The sequence below is a fragment of the Gymnoscopelus microlampas genome, assembly GCF_963454915.1.
Source record: "Gymnoscopelus microlampas genome assembly, chromosome: 9".
Taxonomy (NCBI): Eukaryota; Metazoa; Chordata; class Actinopteri; order Myctophiformes; family Myctophidae; genus Gymnoscopelus; species Gymnoscopelus microlampas.
Window position 1 is genome coordinate 45,754,921 of NC_139946.1, and position 19,730 is coordinate 45,774,650.

General features: G+C 41.1%; 2 protein-coding genes across 2 annotated transcripts in view; one reads left to right on the forward strand and one right to left on the reverse strand.

Moving 5' to 3' along the window:
* The window catches only part of LOC311051559 (uncharacterized protein), a gene marked incomplete at its 3' end in the record, with an annotated part of 36,611 nt that extends 33,074 nt beyond the window's left edge, over positions 1-3,537 (reverse strand). The window contains exon 1 of the mRNA XM_084066138.1: positions 3,264-3,537. Coding sequence (XP_083922264.1) covers positions 3,264-3,531 — 268 coding nt within the window. The 5' untranslated portion in view covers positions 3,532-3,537. The remainder of the gene's footprint in view (positions 1-3,263) is intronic.
* Positions 3,538-9,334: 5,797 nt separating this feature from the next.
* On the forward strand, positions 9,335-18,886 carry LOC311051560 (inverted formin-2-like; the record flags this gene model as incomplete). The annotated part of the gene is made up of 20 exons (XM_084066139.1): positions 9,335-9,704; positions 10,287-10,402; positions 10,634-10,793; positions 11,232-11,265; positions 11,571-11,773; positions 12,445-12,630; positions 12,768-12,958; positions 13,717-13,920; positions 14,047-14,108; positions 14,191-14,293; positions 14,410-14,507; positions 14,623-14,723; positions 14,944-15,014; positions 15,114-15,221; positions 15,805-15,875; positions 15,988-16,108; positions 16,233-16,397; positions 16,626-16,728; positions 17,195-17,341; positions 18,777-18,886. 20 exons carry the CDS (start codon positions 9,335-9,337, stop codon positions 18,884-18,886), a joined length of 2,724 nt encoding a protein of 907 aa, XP_083922265.1.
* Positions 18,887-19,730: the final 844 nt, after the last annotated feature.

Below are 19,730 nucleotides of genomic sequence, written 5' to 3' on the forward strand. Positions count from 1 at the left end.
TCTCCTGCTGTTCAGTGGAAACCTCCTCTTTACACACAGGGAGGTGCAGGAAGTCTAGACAAAAGATAAAATCAGAGTAAACCACCAGACTCATTTTAGGTCACAATCTGATTGGGCAAAATTAAATTTTTAGGACCACTTGTGTATGCTGTGGGAGTACACATGTAAAACAGCATCTGAGACAGTAAGATATGGTGTCTGGGACAATTCTTGGACAGTATATTTCACTGCAAATAAAATAAAGCCTCCTTGAACCCAAGGGGCCAGCTTGAGAGTTGTGCATTGAGTCTAATAAGGAAGTGAGTTCAAGTGACAGTTCATATGAATGGTCTGTAGTTTCGCTGTTTTACCCCTGCTGGTGTCAGAAAGATTTATTTTTCCATGCAAGCGGATGGGTTTTTGACGAACTTTAGACTTGATTTTCTTACCTTAAAGTTATACTAGGTAACTTAAAAAAAGAAAAAAGTTAAATCGTATATCTTTTGTGAGTGGCAAATGTTTCACCCACTCCATGAATTTCACCCCGGAAAGCCTTTTATAAACATATTTTCTATTGAGAGTGAAGTGGGGCGTCCTTCCCGCGAAAATGACGTCATCCGGACGGGAAATGGAAATGCACCGGTTTCCTGTTTGGCCCGGAACTACCGCTAGTAACAAAAAGGAATATCACGTTGTTTTTATGGCTTTATAGGATTTGAAGATTGAAAAACAACAACAAAAGAAAGCGCAGCTCACGGTAACTAAAGCTCCACTGTCTAAGAGAAACGATCCGTAGATAGTATAAAACAACAAAAATAACGCTTTTTGAAACACTTCCACCTTCCGGTGAAAACAAATGGAATTCTGGGTAATGCAGGACTCCGCTGTAGACCTGCAATGACGGTAGTGACCAGCAGAGGTTGCTAAAAATCGTTATTTTTGGACCTACCTTGAATTGCTTTAATAAACATTGTCATGAATACTATTATGCTTCCAGTCGCTAGTTTAAAGTCTTCTTTCAATCATCATATGCATTTTGGTAAATTATGGTCCTATTCTAAAATTGACGATAAAGTAGCTTATGCTCTAGGAGTGGCCGGATGATTTGATTGACAAGTTACACAACCAATAGCATTCATTGCCCGCCCCCGCTCTTGATTGACAAGCTACCCAACTAATAGCATTCATTTAGAGCTTGATTTCCGGTTCCTATTGGCGGTAGCTTTTTTGTATATATTAAAGATGGTGGATTTAAAATAGTTGAAAAATCACCTTCATTTACTGTCTGTAGAAACCAGGGGTGTGGCTTAGTCCATTATTTTTTACAGTCTATGCTTGAACCTCAATTCACAAAAAACATCTGTTTGTATATCGATACTTGTGCCTGATCCACCACTCATTTAACCTGGTTCCATACCATAGACCCCGCCCACTCTCTGAGTGGACTGCCTCTTGGTCTGGAGTTGTAAATGTGAACCTATGACTTCTCCGTTACAAAATGCGTTGTCCAATGAGAGGCGGAGGTGGGCGTGGGGATCCCTTAGGATTGGTTTAGGGAATTTCAAATCCCCTCCCCCTTGTAATCCCCGACACTGGAGCCAATTTCAGACTGAAGCTCCACGCAGCTTCAGTCTGATAATCAGGCTACCACTCATTAGCTCTCTGACATTAAAAGAACAGCTGTCATTACGCACTGTTGTTAATAGGCTAAAGACCATTATGGACCAGGCTATCAAGCTGCATGCAGACCTGGAAACGATTCTGAAATGTACATTTCAGCTGTGAAATGTTGTCCATGTTGTAAATATTCCCATATGCAACACACACAGACTGCAAAGAGCGGAAATGTCTGGGTTGCCCCAGGAAACAGAGCTAATTTAATTTGAAAGGCACCAATGCTGTCGTTGTATTCTGTAACAACTCTGTTGCAGCCTTACATGTTAACATTAAACACATTTAAGTGATCTATTATATCCCCCAAAAATGTAAGCTCATGAAGCCTGTCTGGGTCATCCAACTCTGCCACTGGCTTCCCTTTCTCGTTAATGAGCAGTTCAGTTTCTGCACGTAATATTCAAATATAAATAAAATAAGCTCCTCTGCTCAACCAGTGGACTTCAGTGTCCTCTGCTCAACCAGTGGACTTCAGTGTGGTAGAGTATGTTTAATAAAATCAATTATTTGGATTACTACGAGGCTGAAGAAAATATTGTTCCTTGTGTCTAATTATATAATTGGAGCTCTAATGGTGCTCAATAAACAAAAGTTAAAAATAAAAGGACACAGGTATGTGAGGATGTTTGCAGTGGAGATTAGTGAACTAATTTCCTTTTCACAATAAATCATTTTGAGAAATGCACTTCACCTCCTCTATAAGTGACCACACTCATTTACTGTAAACTAGATTGGCAACAATATTTAATACAACACTGCATTGAAACTTAACCACATGAACCCTAGCATCCCTATGCTGTACATGTCATAATAGGCAAACATTCGTCGAAACTAAAGATCTACAAGCTCTGAACATGTCACAACTCGACGTATTATCTATCCAATTAAAAAGGATAGATACCTGGGAGACCCGGTCAATGATGTATAAGGTCCATGTATATAGGCTATTTAACCACTTAAACCCTATAATATAGGGTTTAAGTGGTTAAATTGTGAATGTGACAAACACCTTGAAACTTGAACTTGACTTTGTTTCTGATCCCACACCCATCTGACCTAACAGCATCTATGTTCAGCTAGTGATGTTTTTGGAGTTAGTCTTGTTATATTAGAACAGATAAAGTGATATTTTATGTTGTTACCTGAGAGAGTGTCAGAGCTCGTACTGTGTAGTAATGTTAATGTTGACACATCAGCCTCCTCTTCCTGTTCCTCTTTAATCTGTGGAGCTTGTGGTTCCTCCTGGACCATACTGGGGCTCCTCTCCTCATGTTGTGGAGCTTGAGGTTCCTCCTGGACAAGACTGGGGCAACTCTCAGGGGAAACCTCTTTACAAACAGACAGAAGGAGGAGAGGATGTAGCATCAGATTCAGCAGAACTACAGATTACTTAGTAAAAGTATTTAGTTACTGTACTTTAAAGCATAATGTGGCTGAGGACATGTTATGACATTGAGTGATTGAATAGATGGATGAATTTATTCTCTCTTTGAAGTGATGGACAAATTGCAAACAAAACTCATCTGTTAACTTAGCTATAAGTATCTTAGCTATCAGTATGTACAGTCCAACAGTGGTAAACATGTGGTATAAATGCAGCATTAACAAACCTGCTCTGTGTAGTGTGATGTGTGGCTGTAGCATCACGTGCAGCAGTTTGTTTTGTCTCTCCAGCAGAGTTTCTAGTGTCTCTATCTCTCTCTGGAAGAGGTTGCACATGAACTCTGCAGCCGCACTGAGGCGCTCCAACACAACCACTCTGACAAGCTTCACACAACAAACATCACCACGCTGTTTTTCCAAAACACACAATATCTCCTCTCCCACCGACGTCAGCTGTTCATTTATCGACAGCCGTACAGACTCTATTTGAGACATTTTACCTCGTTTATCACACATTTTTCACCACGACGTTTACCATTCAATGATACGCTTCTACATAGAGGTGTATGACTCTATGGGTTCACGTTCACGTTCAGACCAGTGTTACGTTCAGCAACATGAAAACAGTTAGCATGAAAACAACACGCTCTTACTTCCGGGTCAATGTGTTTCGCACATGCTCAGTAAATGGTCGATGCTATGTTTCTTTCGCCCCCTGGTGGAGGAACGGTATAACTGTCATTGTTTAAGATGGACGGAAAAACAGACAGACAGACAGACAGACAGACAGACAGACAGACAGGCAGGCAGGCAGACAGACAGACAGACAGACAGACAGACAGACAGACAGACAGACAGACAGACAGACAGACAGACAGACAGACAGACAGACAGACAGACAGACAGATAGATAGATAGATAGATAGATAGATAGATAGATAGACAGACACCACAAGGCCTCTGTCTTCATCAGAGTAAAGAAGGAATGTTCACATACATCATTAGAGGTGTTCTAACTGCCCTGGAAGGCAAACTGGAGGCACAAGTGGAGACAATTCTATTCAAGTCCATTTTGTGGAATGACATTTAATAAGCAAATATATATATATATAAAAATAAAAAAAACAGCTATAAAATATGGATACAGAATGAATATAATAATGAAAATAAATCCTGAAATAGGCCCCTGGATCCTGGGCCCCTTGTATCCATGGGCCCCTTGGGGTCCATCAACTTTACCCTGGTGTCCCTATTCTGGGTAATTAAACGGATTAAGAGCGTCTGCTAAACGCCTAAATTGTAAATTGAAAGATTTTGAGGGAGGAGGAGACAGCGTTGTTTTGGAATGGCCAAGTCAAAGTCCTGACCTTAGTCCAACAGAAATGTTGTGGAAGCACCTGAAGTGAGCAGTTCATGTGAGGAAAGCCCAGAGTTGAAGATGTTCTGACTGTATGGAGGAATGAGCTCCAATTCCTCCAAGCCAATATGTGCACCACTGATCAACACTTACCACAAACCTTTAGTTGCACTTATTGATGCACAAGGGCTCACACCACATGCTGAGAGCAAAGCTTCACATACTCTTAACACACAGATATGTAATGTTGGAACATTTCCCTCAATAAATAAATCACCAAGTATAATATTGTCTCTGTCAGGTGGAAACCTTGTATGTCCAAAACCGTTTATTTTTTAATCATTATTTCAAAAATGATTTAAAATAATGAAAATACGGCAGCCGATCTACAAGCTCACACAGCCTTGCATCGCAAGACGTTGGGCATTGGGCAAAATTAGCAGATAGAAATAGTTATATCAGAAAAAATAGCAGATCTCCAAGCTCACAACGTGATTTGACGCATTGTCGATCGACTATTTTCAGTAAAAAGATAATGTGTAGAGGGAAAGTATAGACCCCTAGGGGTTTATACTCTTCCATCTATGGGACCCACCCATAGACAGAAGTATATATGGGTTTTAAGTGGTTCATTACAGTTTGTGTCAGGTTTGAGTTGACTTTTTATTTTTTTTATTGATTGGATACTTTATTAGCCAGAAATGTAAACAGCACGTGGTAAAATAAGACATTAAGGCTAAAAGGATAGCACATAGAAGACCTGGGGACTTGTTTCCACTGTGGTCCTATGTATTAAATTCATCAACATTTAGAGGTGGGACTATAATCCTTTGTAAAATCATAGCTTTAATTGAAATCATTTGGTGCTTGTCTTCATTAAATGTTTGTCTCGTATCCTTTTTCATATTTTTTTTAAAGCCATGAATGGCTTAGCTCCACAATACATTTATGATCTGCTTACTGCACCTCCTGCTCCCAGGTCCCAAAAGCTCCTACAGTTCCCCCAACACACCTTAAAACTAAAGGTGACCTTTAACCTTTAAGGCCTTTTCTGTTGTTGCCCCCAGACTCTGGAACAATCTCCCATTACACATAAAGTCCAGCTCCACCATTGAACATTTTAAATCCACCTTAAAACCTCACTTGTTTTCTATTGCTTTTAGCTCAGTCTGAGGGAAACTAACTCTGACTAACTCTGTTTTGCCCACTGAATGTCATTTACGTTTAAACTGTATTGCTTTTCGTGTTTCTTTTGAACTATGCTGTATTTTAGGTCTATGTGATGTTATTTTCAATGAAAGTTGTTTTTAAATGTGCCATACAAATAAAGGTGACTGACTTCCATAGACACAGACTGAAAAGCAAGAGCACCTCTCAACCAGTCACAGCACTGGACAGCTGGTCAAGTCAACCAACCACACATCAACTGTTGAAACACAAAATAATATACCTTTAGGATTTAGGACTTGTCACTGTCATGTTAGAGTACACTGAATCATAATACTCCACACTGTTGGACTGAAACCTTGTATACTGCTTATTTCATCTTATGATGTTTCTTGTTCTTTTTCTAAATGTTGTACTTGGCGAATGACAGTTTCATGTAAAAGTAGCCAAAATATTAGATCAGATTTACAAGCTTGATATTGACTCTTGCCAGTACCTCTGCTGTTTTCTTTCCCACTGCTGTTGCTGCTGCTTTGACACCTGAATTTAATCAATAAAGGTTTATCTGGATGAGAACATGAAAATAGGTATTACAGTAATGTTGTGGAATCAGGTTTATGATCGATTGTTTGAAATAACTAATGTAACAAACATTCTTATGAATAATTGAGTTGTTTCTCTCTCTCTCTCGTTCCCTCCACTCTCAAGTTTGAAAAGATAGATTTACTAAACTATCTGTATTTACATTGTTTATTATTTTGGTGTCAGCATGTTGGCACTGGAAATATTGTGTTCTTTACAATGTGTCTGAATAATCCCCAAAGGAATGGGCTGTGTTGAGAAAGCCAGACACGAAAATAAAAAGTATTCATTCATTCTCATAGGCAAATATTGTACTTTTTACACTACAATTAGGGTGGCCACCAGCAGAACCTCAGAAAGGAGGACACTTTTGCACAAGGACACCCACATTGATATGTATTAAAAATGTTTTGTGCCAGGGACCCCCCAAGATTATTCCAGATTTTTCAAAATGTACAAGAAAATACAAGCTATATGAGCTTGTAGATCGGCTACTTTAGAATATAGTGTAAACATAAAGGCGTTTAAACGTTGATGCTCTATTAACTCTATTAACTGGGGACCCCCTTTATATAGGGAACCAAAGACCATTCATGAATGATTGTATTTTATAATCCTTTTATTTACTTGTTTTTGTTTTATTTTTTCATGATTAGATTTTCTTTTTCTTAGGTTTTTGTTGAATGAATTGTTCCTGAGTTAAATTGTCCCAATGTAAATCTAATCTACAGTGGCATATCTGAAGAATAAAACAGAGAGAGAGGGGAAGAGAAGAGGAGACTCATGGACATAGTAGGGGACTGGATAGCTCTGCTGCTGTTATTTTGTTCTCAATTGGGGATCTGACAGGATGGGGAAAAAGTCGAGAGGGTAGTCCTACCTGCACTTCTCAGATTGAGTCATTGCTTGTCACTCACTCAAAGCATTCCATTATGGCACCTTTCCCTTTGTTGCTGACATCAACAATGCGTCTGTGTGTGTCTAATAAGTCGATATCATCTTCAATGGCCATTGGCCACCATAAGAAAGATATAGACCTATTTCCCCCACTACATCAGATAAGCAGATATCAAAGACATAATGCCATTCAATGTTTAGGCTACAACAATGATTCACCGCATGACTAGTATTGACTAAAGGAATGTCATCATGTACTTCCATGTACTGTTGTTCTCGTGTCTTACTAAATAAAGTACATCAATCAATCATCAACGCATCTATTAAAGTCCTGATTACATCACCACTCAGGCAGATTGACAGACATCAGTGATCACATCAGTGAAGGGTAGGAGGAGGAGCAGAGCTGGTCCATAGCTGGAGGAGGAGGGGCAGCTGGAGGGGCAATCCAGCTGTGGCTGCATCCAGGGTTGCCATGTCAGCTTATTCTAAGCAACTTTGGGCTTGTCTTTCTGTAAAGATGCTTGTAAATATTGGTAGTTGCGGGTTGCGTTTTTTTGGGGGGCTTGTTTCTAAAGTGTAGTTTCTTATTTTATGGAAGCCAAAATTCAAAATAAAATCCATCCAAATGAAATGGCATTCGACAATTCAATTAAAATAAAAAATGTTATTTTTGGCTTGCTTCCTAAATATTGTTTAAAAACCAGAGGTTTTCAAACATTTTCATGTCAAGGACACCCCAAATTAATATGTATGTCTGCAGACCCCCATCTGAAAATATTGTATAGGGCCTACCAGGGACCCCATTCAAGATTTGTGTTGTTAAAGTTGTTGTTTTTTAAATCCAAATGTTTCACATTTCCTTCTAGATTATTTTTAGGAAAACAGCAGATCTACAAGCTCACAACACGCATGTGGCCTAAAGTTGCTTCTTGTAATTGTTTTCCTAGACCTGGTTGCTTGTTTCTCTCACTACCCTGGCAACCCTGGCTGCATCCTATCTGAGACAAGCTCATTTCACGCTCGCATATAAAGCACTGAGCGGCGCGCACTGGTCCATTACAAACGATTGAAACCAATACGTGAGTAAGCTCCTGGATATCCTCCCTGCATGCCATCCACCCCTAGTTTATTGTCCCACACACAGTGTTGGAACAGAACAGAAGTCTCTTCAAGTCTGATGATAGGAGACCGACAGTTGTGATAAAGGACGGTCGTTCAACTTGCTACAAACAGCAAACTGGCTACAAAGTAACAACTCTCCTCGTTTGGAACCAATTGGAAGCGTGATTCTTTGAAGTGTTGTTGGTCATTTATGGAATAAGATCAAGGTAAGGAAGGAGGTGATCGGCCTTTACCCATTTATCTGAGTGAGACCAGTTCCGTTATGTGCTCTATTCCTCATGAATGTGGAAATGGGAACAGAAAGAGTCGTAGTGTTAACATTGTTATTTCAAGGATCCTTGTGGGTGAATTAGCCTTGGATCAAGACTATCATAGGTGTATTTGATCTATTTTTATATTTTTACACATAAAAATGTCAAACTCGATCAAATACACCTATGATAGTCTTCTTGATACAAGGCTATGAGTGGTAGCAACTAACTACATGTAGTCTGAGGACCCTTATATATGAGTGTATGAAATGTACATTCAATCTGAACCACGAATTTCAGAGACCCGACATCTTCTGCTTTTGGTGAAATCTGGTTAATGGTTTCCAGAAACATGGATCTTTTATGACCATAATATGGACTGAATTGTAGATATTACATGGGCTATAGAAAATCTAAACAGAAAAGTCGGCAGTCTTCTATGACAATCATAATAGCTACTATATACATTCAAGTAGCCAACATTGCAACAATTGCCAGACTGGCGAGGAGAGGGGAACATTTTCTTGACCGTTTGAGGGTTTAACATCAGAGGGTGTTGTTTTGTTTTCTTTGTTAAACGTAAGATTGCAACAGGAATCAGGATTAAGGGCTGTACACATACTTGAGTTGATACACTCAGGTTATTGACTGCATTGAGAAATGTTGAACCAGTCCGCATGCCAAGGTGGCCTGGCTCATAAGGATCTCAGTGACTGAGAGTGTCTGAAAGGTTTTTTTGGTAGGCTACTATAGGCAACACTGTGAGTCATGGAAAATGCAGGACCAAATGATGTTGATATTACAAGCTGTGGACAAGTAATCACATGATTTACAAATGCCTGCATTAAATCTGTGGTCATTCTCAGTTGCCTTGACAATCAAACGGTCTTTCTTCCCGCCACAGTCTATTTTATCCATGATGTCGGTGAAGCCAGATGGAAAGAAGATGTGGGCAACAGTCAGGGATCTTCTGGAAGAAGCCAACCTGGAGAATGCCGACCCAGAGCTGTGCATCAGGCTGCTGCAGGTCCCGTCTGTGGTCAACTACTCTGGCCTAAAGCATCGCCTGGAGGGCAGTGACCAGACATGGATGGTCCAGTTCCTGGAGCTGAAAGGTCTGGATCTCCTCCTGGAGACATTGGACCGTCTCTCTGGCCGTGGTTGTTCTCGCATCACAGACGCCCTCCTGCAGCTGACCTGCGTCGACTGTGTGCGAGCGGTCATGAACTCCTCAACAGGCATCCACTTCATAGTGGAAAACGAGGGCTATGTCCGCAAGCTCTCCCAAGGTTGGTCCATGGCAGCTTCTCTTGAGCAAATGCTCAGTATATGAAAGACCTGTCACTTAACATAACAGATACAAATTATATATACTAGATGTCAGGGCCGCTTTGCAACATGATGGTCTGATGATGGTCCTCAGACCATCGTCAGCACTATGTGCTGTTGGACTATTGTAAATAAATAATCTATTTGTGCATCCAAAGAACCATAACATTCTTTGTCAGTGGCCCTTTCTTATTTTACTGGTCTACTTTGCTGGCTTCTCAAACCCGGCTCAATATTCAGTAAGCCTTGAGTCAAGGTTAAGGTTCACTTCAGCCTCAAAATCTATAAAATAGCAGCACACTTAGAACAGATATTGGATTTAATTGCCTTGACACATACAATGAACAACACTTATTTAAGGAACAACACTTCATACTCACAGGGCAGCATTTCAAAGTTCAAGTTACACTGCCAAACACAGTGCTGAAAAACAGCATCCATCATGAGTCTACATAGAGGGAGAGGAATGGAAGCTATATTGTGGTTCATTAAATAGATGGGACCATACCCATACTGATGTATGTACCTGTGATGCTCCACAGCCTTAGACACGTCCAACACTATGGTGAAGATGCAGGTGTTTGAGCTGCTAGCTGCCCTCAGCATGTTCTCCTCAGATGGTTACCGCCTGGCTCTGGATGCGCTCAACCACTACAAGGTACGCAGTCCACCTGCAGAGGAGTCATTCTGAAAGTTGAAACTTTATTGACAAAATGGCCTGAACCTGATTGGTGCAATATTCATTTCAAATGACACTTTCACTGTCTCTTTCTTCATTACAAGGTACAGTTTCTGTGACCGATAAAAGCTTTTTCATCGGTGACCTCATCACAGTCAAACTTCTCCAACTGGATATTAAATTCATAAGGTGTCTGATTGTTCTCCTCAGGGCGTGAAGACCCAGCAGTATCGCTTCAGTGTGATCATGAATGAGATGCAGGCCACAGACAACGTGCCTTACATGGTCACCCTGCTCTGCGTCATCAATGCCCTCATCTTTGGGACAGGCGACCTCAGGGAGAGAGATAAGATGAGAAAGGAGTTTATCGGTAAGCTGTGGCACCAGTAATTGTCACCTTCCCTGTTGAGCTGCTGCTCAACAATTTATCAGCAATCTAGTCTCAACAATTAGCATCCGATAGCAAGGTCACGCTGTGATTTTGCTTTAAAAAAATAGCCTTTAATTGATTTCATTGATACAAAATGTGCCTCATTTGACAAGATGCTGATCACACTTTTAGGGTACAGTCACACATGCACATGGCAGGGTGTCGCCAACAGACAGTACACAAATACATCTACAGTATACCAAAAAAATAAGATTTTATGTCTATGTCGACATGGAAGCGTGGCGATGCTTTGACCATCCCCCATTGTGGAATTGCACACCTGTGACTTTCCTGCCAGCAGCCAGCTTGTGTTTTGCTTTGAATTCATTAAGCATTCCCAATGAAAACTCACAAATGTGTTTTGTTGTTGTCTTGCAGGGCTGCAATTACTTGATATGCTGCCCAAATTGAGGTGAGCGAACATTCCCTCTGTGTTATCATAATGGTTGAATCAGTCAATTCCTATTTCTATAGGATTTCTATGAATTGAATACATTTTAATTTAATTTAATTTATTTAATTCATAATGCAAGACTGTAAAGATAAGATCATTTTAGTTAAATGTTTTCATTGAATACTGTATAATGTTGTATAATCAATTGAAAGTTGGAGAATATGTTCCAATATTGCTCTACTTTCTTGAGTGCTATTTGTCCATCCTCTGAGCTCTAAAGCCTCCCAATGCCCAGCTGTAATCTGTGCTTTCCTGGCTTGCAGGGAGAAAGAGGATGAAGACTTGATTATTCAATGTGAAGCTTTTGAAGTGGCCATGGCTGAGGATGAGGATGAGTTGTTGGGGGTCTATGGAGGCATTGACATGAACAATCACCTGGAGGTGTTTACTACTCTGTTCAACAAGGTGGGCCATAACTATTTGATTGTAATCGTGTTGGTAATCCAAACCTGTGCTGGTGGGGAAGGCAAGAGCAGTCAACTTTCTTTGCCCACCCACCGATAATGTTTACATCATTTAAAGCTAGTGGCGTCATAATGTTAAGAAGCGTACTTGGTCCGTACAGGACATGTAGGTTTATCACAAGGTTTTATAATATGCACTGTACTAACTGAAGGTAAATAAACGGAACAAAGTTCAGATATGAATGTTTTACTGTGTGGCTGGTGAAGAATGGACCATACCACTCAAGTGTTAAATCATGATCTATACAATGAGAAGCACAATTATTCAAAGAAAAAAAGGTGCCTTTGCAGAATAAAAGTAAACTTATCTTCAGTTTGTACTTTTTGTGGTTTATGTGTATATATCTGTTGCTGCTTGCTGGCCCAAGACTGTGAGTTTACACATGCATTTAGATGAACACAAACAGAAATCCAGAAGGTTATTTTTCTGAATTAAGACTTTGGTTCAGTTTGTGTTTTTTGTCAAGAAAAGCCATACATAGATCATGATGTTCAAATGTGGTTTACTTTACAGTGGGTGTATTTATAGAGGACATTATTCACATGGCAGTGAGAAACTATCATTTCCAGCACAGAGTGTGTTGTGAGAGCAAAATCACGCCTTGTGAACATTGTCAATGAGAGGTAGTTTTTAAATGTGGTTCCTCTGCGTCTCTGCTTTTGGGGGTTCCAGCTCGGATGGAATCCTCTGAGAAGATCTTGCAGCGCTTGACGTTCTCCAAAGGCAAGAGCGGCGTTGTTCAGAATGAGGTCGACGGCCAGCTGGTCAGGAAGGCAGACAAGGCCATTCAGACAGACCACATGGACGGAGACAAAGACAGATCTGACAGGACCACCTCAACCGCCCAAATGCCACTGTGTGCCTCTCCTCCACTCTCTCCTCCACCCTCTCCTCCACTCTCTTCTCCACAGTCTCATCCACTCTCTCCTCCACTCTCTCCTCCACCCTCTCCTCCACTCTCTCCTCCACCCTCTTCTGCACTCTCTTCTCCACAGTCTCCTCCACTCTCTCCTCCACTCTCTCCTCCACTCTCTTCTCCACTCTCTCCTCCACCCTGTCCTCCACCCTCTCCTCCACTCGCTTCTCCACTCTCTCCTCTACTCCCTCCTCCCCCCCCTGGCCATTCTTCGATGGTCCCAGTCAGGACAGCCCGATGCCCGACTCTGAAGATGAAGAAGCTCAACTGGCAAAAGCTTCGGGCCGTTACTGGTGAGTAGAAGAACCATGTGCATTTTCTAAGATAATATTTAGCATTTAGTATAGTAACATTTAACAAAGTATTAGACATATTTTTTTCCTGCCAAGAAAAGGGAAGCAAATACTGGGGTGAAACGATTCATTGAATGATTAGTCCATCAATAGAAAAGGTATCATATTTAAATTCAGTAAATAATGTCGAAATAATTGTTTTAGTGATCATGTAAACATTTCTAATATTTGCTATTTACAATAAGAGTATAGTTCTCCTAAGACACAATATTAAGCCAGCCTCTGAGAATCAGCTGATTCCCGCCAACTTCCCTATCATCTGATGCTCAGCTCAGCTAAGCCCACTTCCACCCCAGCTCCCCCTTTTTATACGCATCTGATCTTACTAATATCATTGGTTACTGCTATGGTTACTGCTGCTCTGATCTGTCATACCTGGGAGGGTCTTTGCTTGCTGTTCTCCCTGCCTGTGGCATTCCATGCATCATGTGCATGGAAGGGCATGGAGGTCTCTGAGCAGACCTATGCCAGAAAACGTTTTATTTATTTTGATGCTCTGAATATCTTGTTTTGTTCCATATTATCTGTTTTTGTCTGATGGGTAAACATTACTATCATTTTATGGTCTAATTTAAATTAATAGATTAATTGAAAACAATAAAAACAGATGAATGGATCATGAAAATAATAATTAGTTGCAGCCATGAAGTGTGATATAAAATGTAATGCTGTCAGGTTATGGCTCATTGTAAGTGTTTCTCCTTCACCTTGCACCTCAACACAGATGGTAACTCCATATGGACATTGTCTCAGAAGATCCCTCCCGCTCTTGAGCCCGACTACAGCCGCATCGAGCAATTGTTCTGTTTCCCGGTGACCAAGCCCAAAGACGAGCCCAAGAAGGAGTCTAAAGACGAGCCCAAGAAGGAGTCTAAAGAGGTATGCTTGATCACTCAACGCAGCCCCTCAGAGCTGTAGCACTCCCAAACATGTCAATGCTGAACAACCAATAATATGCTCTAAACAATTAATATATTCCCTTCATCGTTTCTCTTCCTTCTGTAGATTACCTTCCTTAATCCAGAGAAACACATGGTGCGGCACATATTCCTGATACAGTTCAAATGGTGAGATATTTTCCCAGTATTGTTTCCGTCCGGCCGCGTTGGACCATCCCTAGCTGAATATTTTGCCCCCTTTTCTACCCAGCTCGAATGAAGACGTTGTAGCTATGATCCAGAAGGGGGATCGGACCAAGTTTGACGTGGAGGTGCTTAAACAGCTTCTAAAACTCCTTCCAGAAAAAGACGAGGTTGGCACTACGAGCATGTTGCACAATATAACTTGGACAAAATGTTCTTATCCATACATAACTTCCCATATCTTAACAAGACATGTTGTGGGTGACTGTTTTCTGCCTCAATGTAGATTAAAAATTTGAAGTCATTCCAAGACCAGAAAGAGGAAGAGGAAGACAAGTTGGCTAATGTAGACCGCTTCTACAATTCACTTCTCTCTGTCCCATGGTAAATGTTCTTACTTTTCATCTGTCTGTAGATCATGGTCTTAAATTTAACCTATATTGTTTACATATTGTCGTTCGGTTCATCGTTATCAACTGCATTTCCTTTGTCTCTCCAGCTACGAGTTGAGGATTCAGTGTATGTTGCTGTGTAAGGAGACAGCTTCAGTGCTGGACATGCTCAAAACTAAAGCCCAACTAGTGGTGAATGCCTGCCAGTGTAAGTCAACAGAATTCTACAGTATAAACATATGTTCTCCACTGGTGATGTCATGTTCACGCTGAGCCCTCTGTCTGTCATAGATGAATATATGAGTAATCTGTTCATTAACCTTTTGACTTAATGCAACCTCTTCTCATGCCCATGTGTGAACATGCAACTGAGCACCAAATTAACTACAGGACTAGTAATCTACATGAACCACTGTATGTTTTCTCAGCCCTCAGGAATAGCAACCTCTTGCCCAGTTTCTGCAGGTGTATCCTGGATGTGGGAAACTTCCTGAACTATGTAAGAAGCGCTCCTTCCCTGCTCAATTAGATTTCATCCTTGCTGACATTTAGACTATGATCTGGATCTTAATAAGCTACTGTATATGTCTACATTCAGGGAGTTCACACGGGTAATGCAGAAGGGTTCAAGCTCAGCTCTCTGCTTGGTCTCACTGAGACCAAAGCCAACGAGAGTGGCATCACACTGCTTCATCACATCCTGAAGGTGCGTTCTTATGATTCTTCAGAAACCCTACTCGAACCCTACTGTTAAAAATTAAATGGCATATTTGGTGATTTTTAACCTCAAGTCTACATTGTTCTATTGTGAGGATATCTGATACATTTTGCAAAGTGTTTTGTGTACCGCATGGATTTAGATGAATACAAACAGAAATACAGAAGGTTATTTTTCTGAATTAAGACTTTGGTTCAGTTAGTGTTTTTGTCAAGGAGAGTCATAGATCATGATCATAGGGCACTGGATGTCTACATACATGTACTGTATGTACAGTATGTAAAAGGCTGAATGTTTCCATCTCCTTTGAGTGGGCGGCCATAGCTGAATGGGTAGAGATGGTAGAGGCGGCCTCTTCACTAAATAGAAGGTCCCAGGTTTGATCCCCCCCCCCCCCCCCCCCCCTCCCCTGAAAAAACTGAACTACCCCTGGAGGATGAGTAAGGTTTACATTATAATTTGTGGATGCACAGAATGCACTGGAAAGTCAATGATAGGATCGAGGTAAAAAAATCGCCCAAGTCACCCTTGAACATATTTAATTACACCCTATGTGGCTTGTTTTGCCCAGGAAGCAGAGTTGAAGCACCCGGAAAGTTTGGCACTGGCGGATGATCTAGAGATCTGTGAAAAGGCAGCAAGGTAATAACCTATACTTTTGATCTACTCTAGTTTATGTTTTCTTTTTCTCAGTTCATGGATCTGTAATTGCCATTAAAAAAAGCAACTATGCCACCATTGTATTTGTCTTTAGTGTTGACCTGAAGTTTAGCCAGTCAGAGGCTGCTGCCTTATTGCAACGACTGAAGGACACCGCCAAGAAAGTCTCCAACTCTGTAGAAGATGTGACAGAGCAATATGGAAAAGTCATTGAGGTAGGTACATGTATAGAAGTTCTCCACGTTCTCTTCATGGAGATGACAACACAAAACTGAGGTTTCAAACACAAAAAGGCACTGGAATCTTAATGCTCCAAATGGTCTGGTTTCTCTTCACTAGGAAAACCTGCAGGCATGCAGAGCTTTAGACGAGCAGTTCTTGGAGATTGACAAAAAGAGAAGTGAGCTGGCTGTGTACCTATGTGAAGATGCTGATCAGCTCTCCCTGGAGGAGCTCTTTGGAACCATCAAGACTTTCCGGGGACACTTCATCAAGGCCTTGAAGGTTAGGGAGGTGTTGATGGTACTCTCTGAACCATTGTTCCTGCTACTGTACATTGCATGTTTGTCATACATTGTCATACATCAGAGGCATTTTAGAAGTTGCATGTACTGTATAGTGTGAGAGATGCTATGGAGAATATTTTCATTGTTCACAGATCTACACAGTACAATTTAAAGATATTGAAAAGATTAAAGTGTTTACATGTTTTGTTTTATCTCCCACCCTCAGGAAAACAAAAACCGTAAAGAACAAGCAGCCAAGGCAGAGAAGAGAAGGAAAAAACTGGCAGAAGAAGAATCCAAGAGACAGAAAGGAGAGAATGGAAAACTAAGTGAGCGCTCTCTCTCTCTCTCTCTCTCTCTCTCTCTCTCTCTCTCTCTCTCTCTCTCTCTCTCTCTCTCTCTCTCTCTCTCTCTCTCTCTCTCTCTCTCTCTCTCTCTCTCTCTCTCTCTCGCTCTCTCTCGCTCTCTCTCTCTGCAATGTGACACAGCTGCATATTCTCCTATGACTGTACTTCCTTCATAGTGTAAAGGTCTCACTCTGAAAGCGACACACATACTGTACTGTAATCCACACACACACACACACACACACACACACACACACACACACACACACACACACACACACACACACACACACCATTGCTCACACGGAGCAATGGTGTCATAGCAAGACTGCTAATCTAGTCATGCCGGTAGAGGATGATATATTTTGTTAAAACAGAGAAGTACTTTTGATAATTTGAATGAATATAAAGTATGTGTCTTAATCTCTCTGCTCTCTGTCCACACCAGGCAAAAGAGTCCTCCCGCCACCAGACGATGGCTGCATCATGGACAATCTCCTGGCAAATATGAGGAAAGGCCTCAGGAAGACACCGCCCAGGTGCGATTCGGGAAGCCTCCCCTCTAATGAAGAACATAGAGATACTGGCCGACCTGGTAAGGACAAGAGATCGTGGCCTCCATCTGAACTCCTGGCTTTGCTAGTGAACCTATGAGCCACTTAACTGAGCTGTAAAGCCTTGTGTGTTTCTGCAAAAGTTTCATATAACGCGTCGTTCGACAAAATCTAAGTATTGTCAAATGAAAAATACTTCTTTCAGTTTAAAATACATAGTTTTGTCACAGAAGCATACAGTAGGCTTTATACATCCTTGCTGCTTCATCTCAGCTTTCATCTGTGCTTCTGCACAGCTGCTGACACCATTGCTGCCCAAATTAGGGATGGGAAACGACTCATATATTGCGAGTCGAGGGCTGCGCAGCAGTTTAGAGGAGAGGCAAACAGAGCTTTTATAGTTAAGCACCACAACTGCTGCAGCTGCACCCATCATGTTTAGAATTAGCATCAAAGCTCTAATGATAATAAAAAATCTATTTTTTATTAACACAGAGCACTTGTTTAATCCGTAATCTACAGCAGCCGATAACTAACGAGGCCTACGTTTGTCAAAATTAGGAAGAATGACTCAGCTCCCCTTCCAGATGCCAAATAATAATAGTAACAACATAACATGTTCAACAATATGTAGCTATATGGTCTGGATATACACTTTTAAAACCTCTTACGGAGCGTCCCGGTTACCTAGGCATAATATCTTCGGCTATCATCTTGGCTGTCAAATCAGTGATCTTTTCTGCCCGCCGGTCATCACTATGGCGAGGTTTTACGGTGAAGTCTGCCATTCTGCTTTCTTGGGTGAAGGGCAGACTTTGGGACCTGGTGTCTCGCTTTGGTGTGATTTGACATCACTGATGTTGACGACGAGTGATACGCATACTTTGTGCTGCACGGTTTTTATTAGGGTTGTCCGATATTGGCTTTTTTACCGATAACCGATATACCGATATTGTCCAACTCTTAATTACCGATACCGATATCAACCGATACCGATATATGCGGGGATTATTGTGATTAGGGTAAGCTCAAATTTCATATCACACACACCATATACAGTAAGAACTCCTGTAACTTATTTATAAAGCAAAAAAAAAAAAAAAAAAAAAAAAAAAATTTTTTTTTTTCAAAAACCGATACCGATATTTTCCCGATATCAATTTTTATGCTAATATCGGCCGATAATATCGGGAGGCCGATAATATCGGACATCCCTAGTTTTTATCGTCAATCTTGACTAAACATATATATATATATATATTTAAACAATATAAAAAATAAAAAGAAATCCGATTTCTATTTTTAGAATTGAGACGAGCATGCGTCGAAAATGTATTATAGGGATCCCTATAATAAATGTTCCTATGCATTAATAATGCAGACTCATACATTATGCTTCTGTTGTATTTCAATATTAATAATTGTATTTTCTAAAGGCATCAGTGTTGTTAATAGTACCCGCCTTTCTACTTTCAGTATCAAGTGTCAAGCCTGTAAGAGAAGAAGCCAAGGCCTCGGCTCGAGGAGTATCAACCGTTATAGATCCCAGGCAACCTCAGACAGAGGAGCAGCACAGGGCCACCTAAGACGAAGTAGACTTTCACTGCAAACCTTAAGAAACCTCAGCCTTAACACTGCACCCCTACACGGGCCAACTTTTCCAACAAACTCACCCCAAGGAGGATCAGCATCAACCATGAGGTCACCCTCAGGGGATCCAGTCTCGTTACAGAATGGGGGACAAGAGAACGCTGGCACAACACTGAGCACCAGTCCCCCACACACGCCGACAGAACGGCCAAGTCAAAGTCCTGACCTTAACCCAACATAAATGTTGTGGAAGCACCTGAAGTGAGCAGTTCATGGGAGGAAAGCGCCCAATATCCCAGAGTTGAACATGTTCTGTATGGAGGAATGAGCTCCATGTGCACCACTGATCAACACTTACCACAAACCTTTAGTTGCACTTATTGAAACCACCAAGTATATGATATGTTTGTCTCATTCATTTATTTGATTCTCTTTATCTGATTTTAAGATTTGTATGAAATATCGGACACATCTGTCTTGATCACATGACTATAGAGATACTGTATACCGATTTGCGTGATTCTTGGACAGAATCTGTGGGAGTAATACAAAAAAAAATGTTTTGCACAAATCGGCCTCTGGTGGTGCTATAACAGGCCAATCTGAAAGGTTCAGGGCAGAGGTTTGGTTTTGGCATCCAGGGAGTGTGTGTGCAGTTTCGCAGCGACCGGGCCAACAATGCCGGAGATTAGCTGCTCACAGAAGGACGGACGGACGGACAGGGTGCAAAACTTAGTCTCGGCCATGCCTTTCGGGACAAAAACTTAACCAAAACACAGAAAAGTAAAAATAATAATAAAATCACGTCCTTCTCATACAGAGAATGACGTACATTGTCAC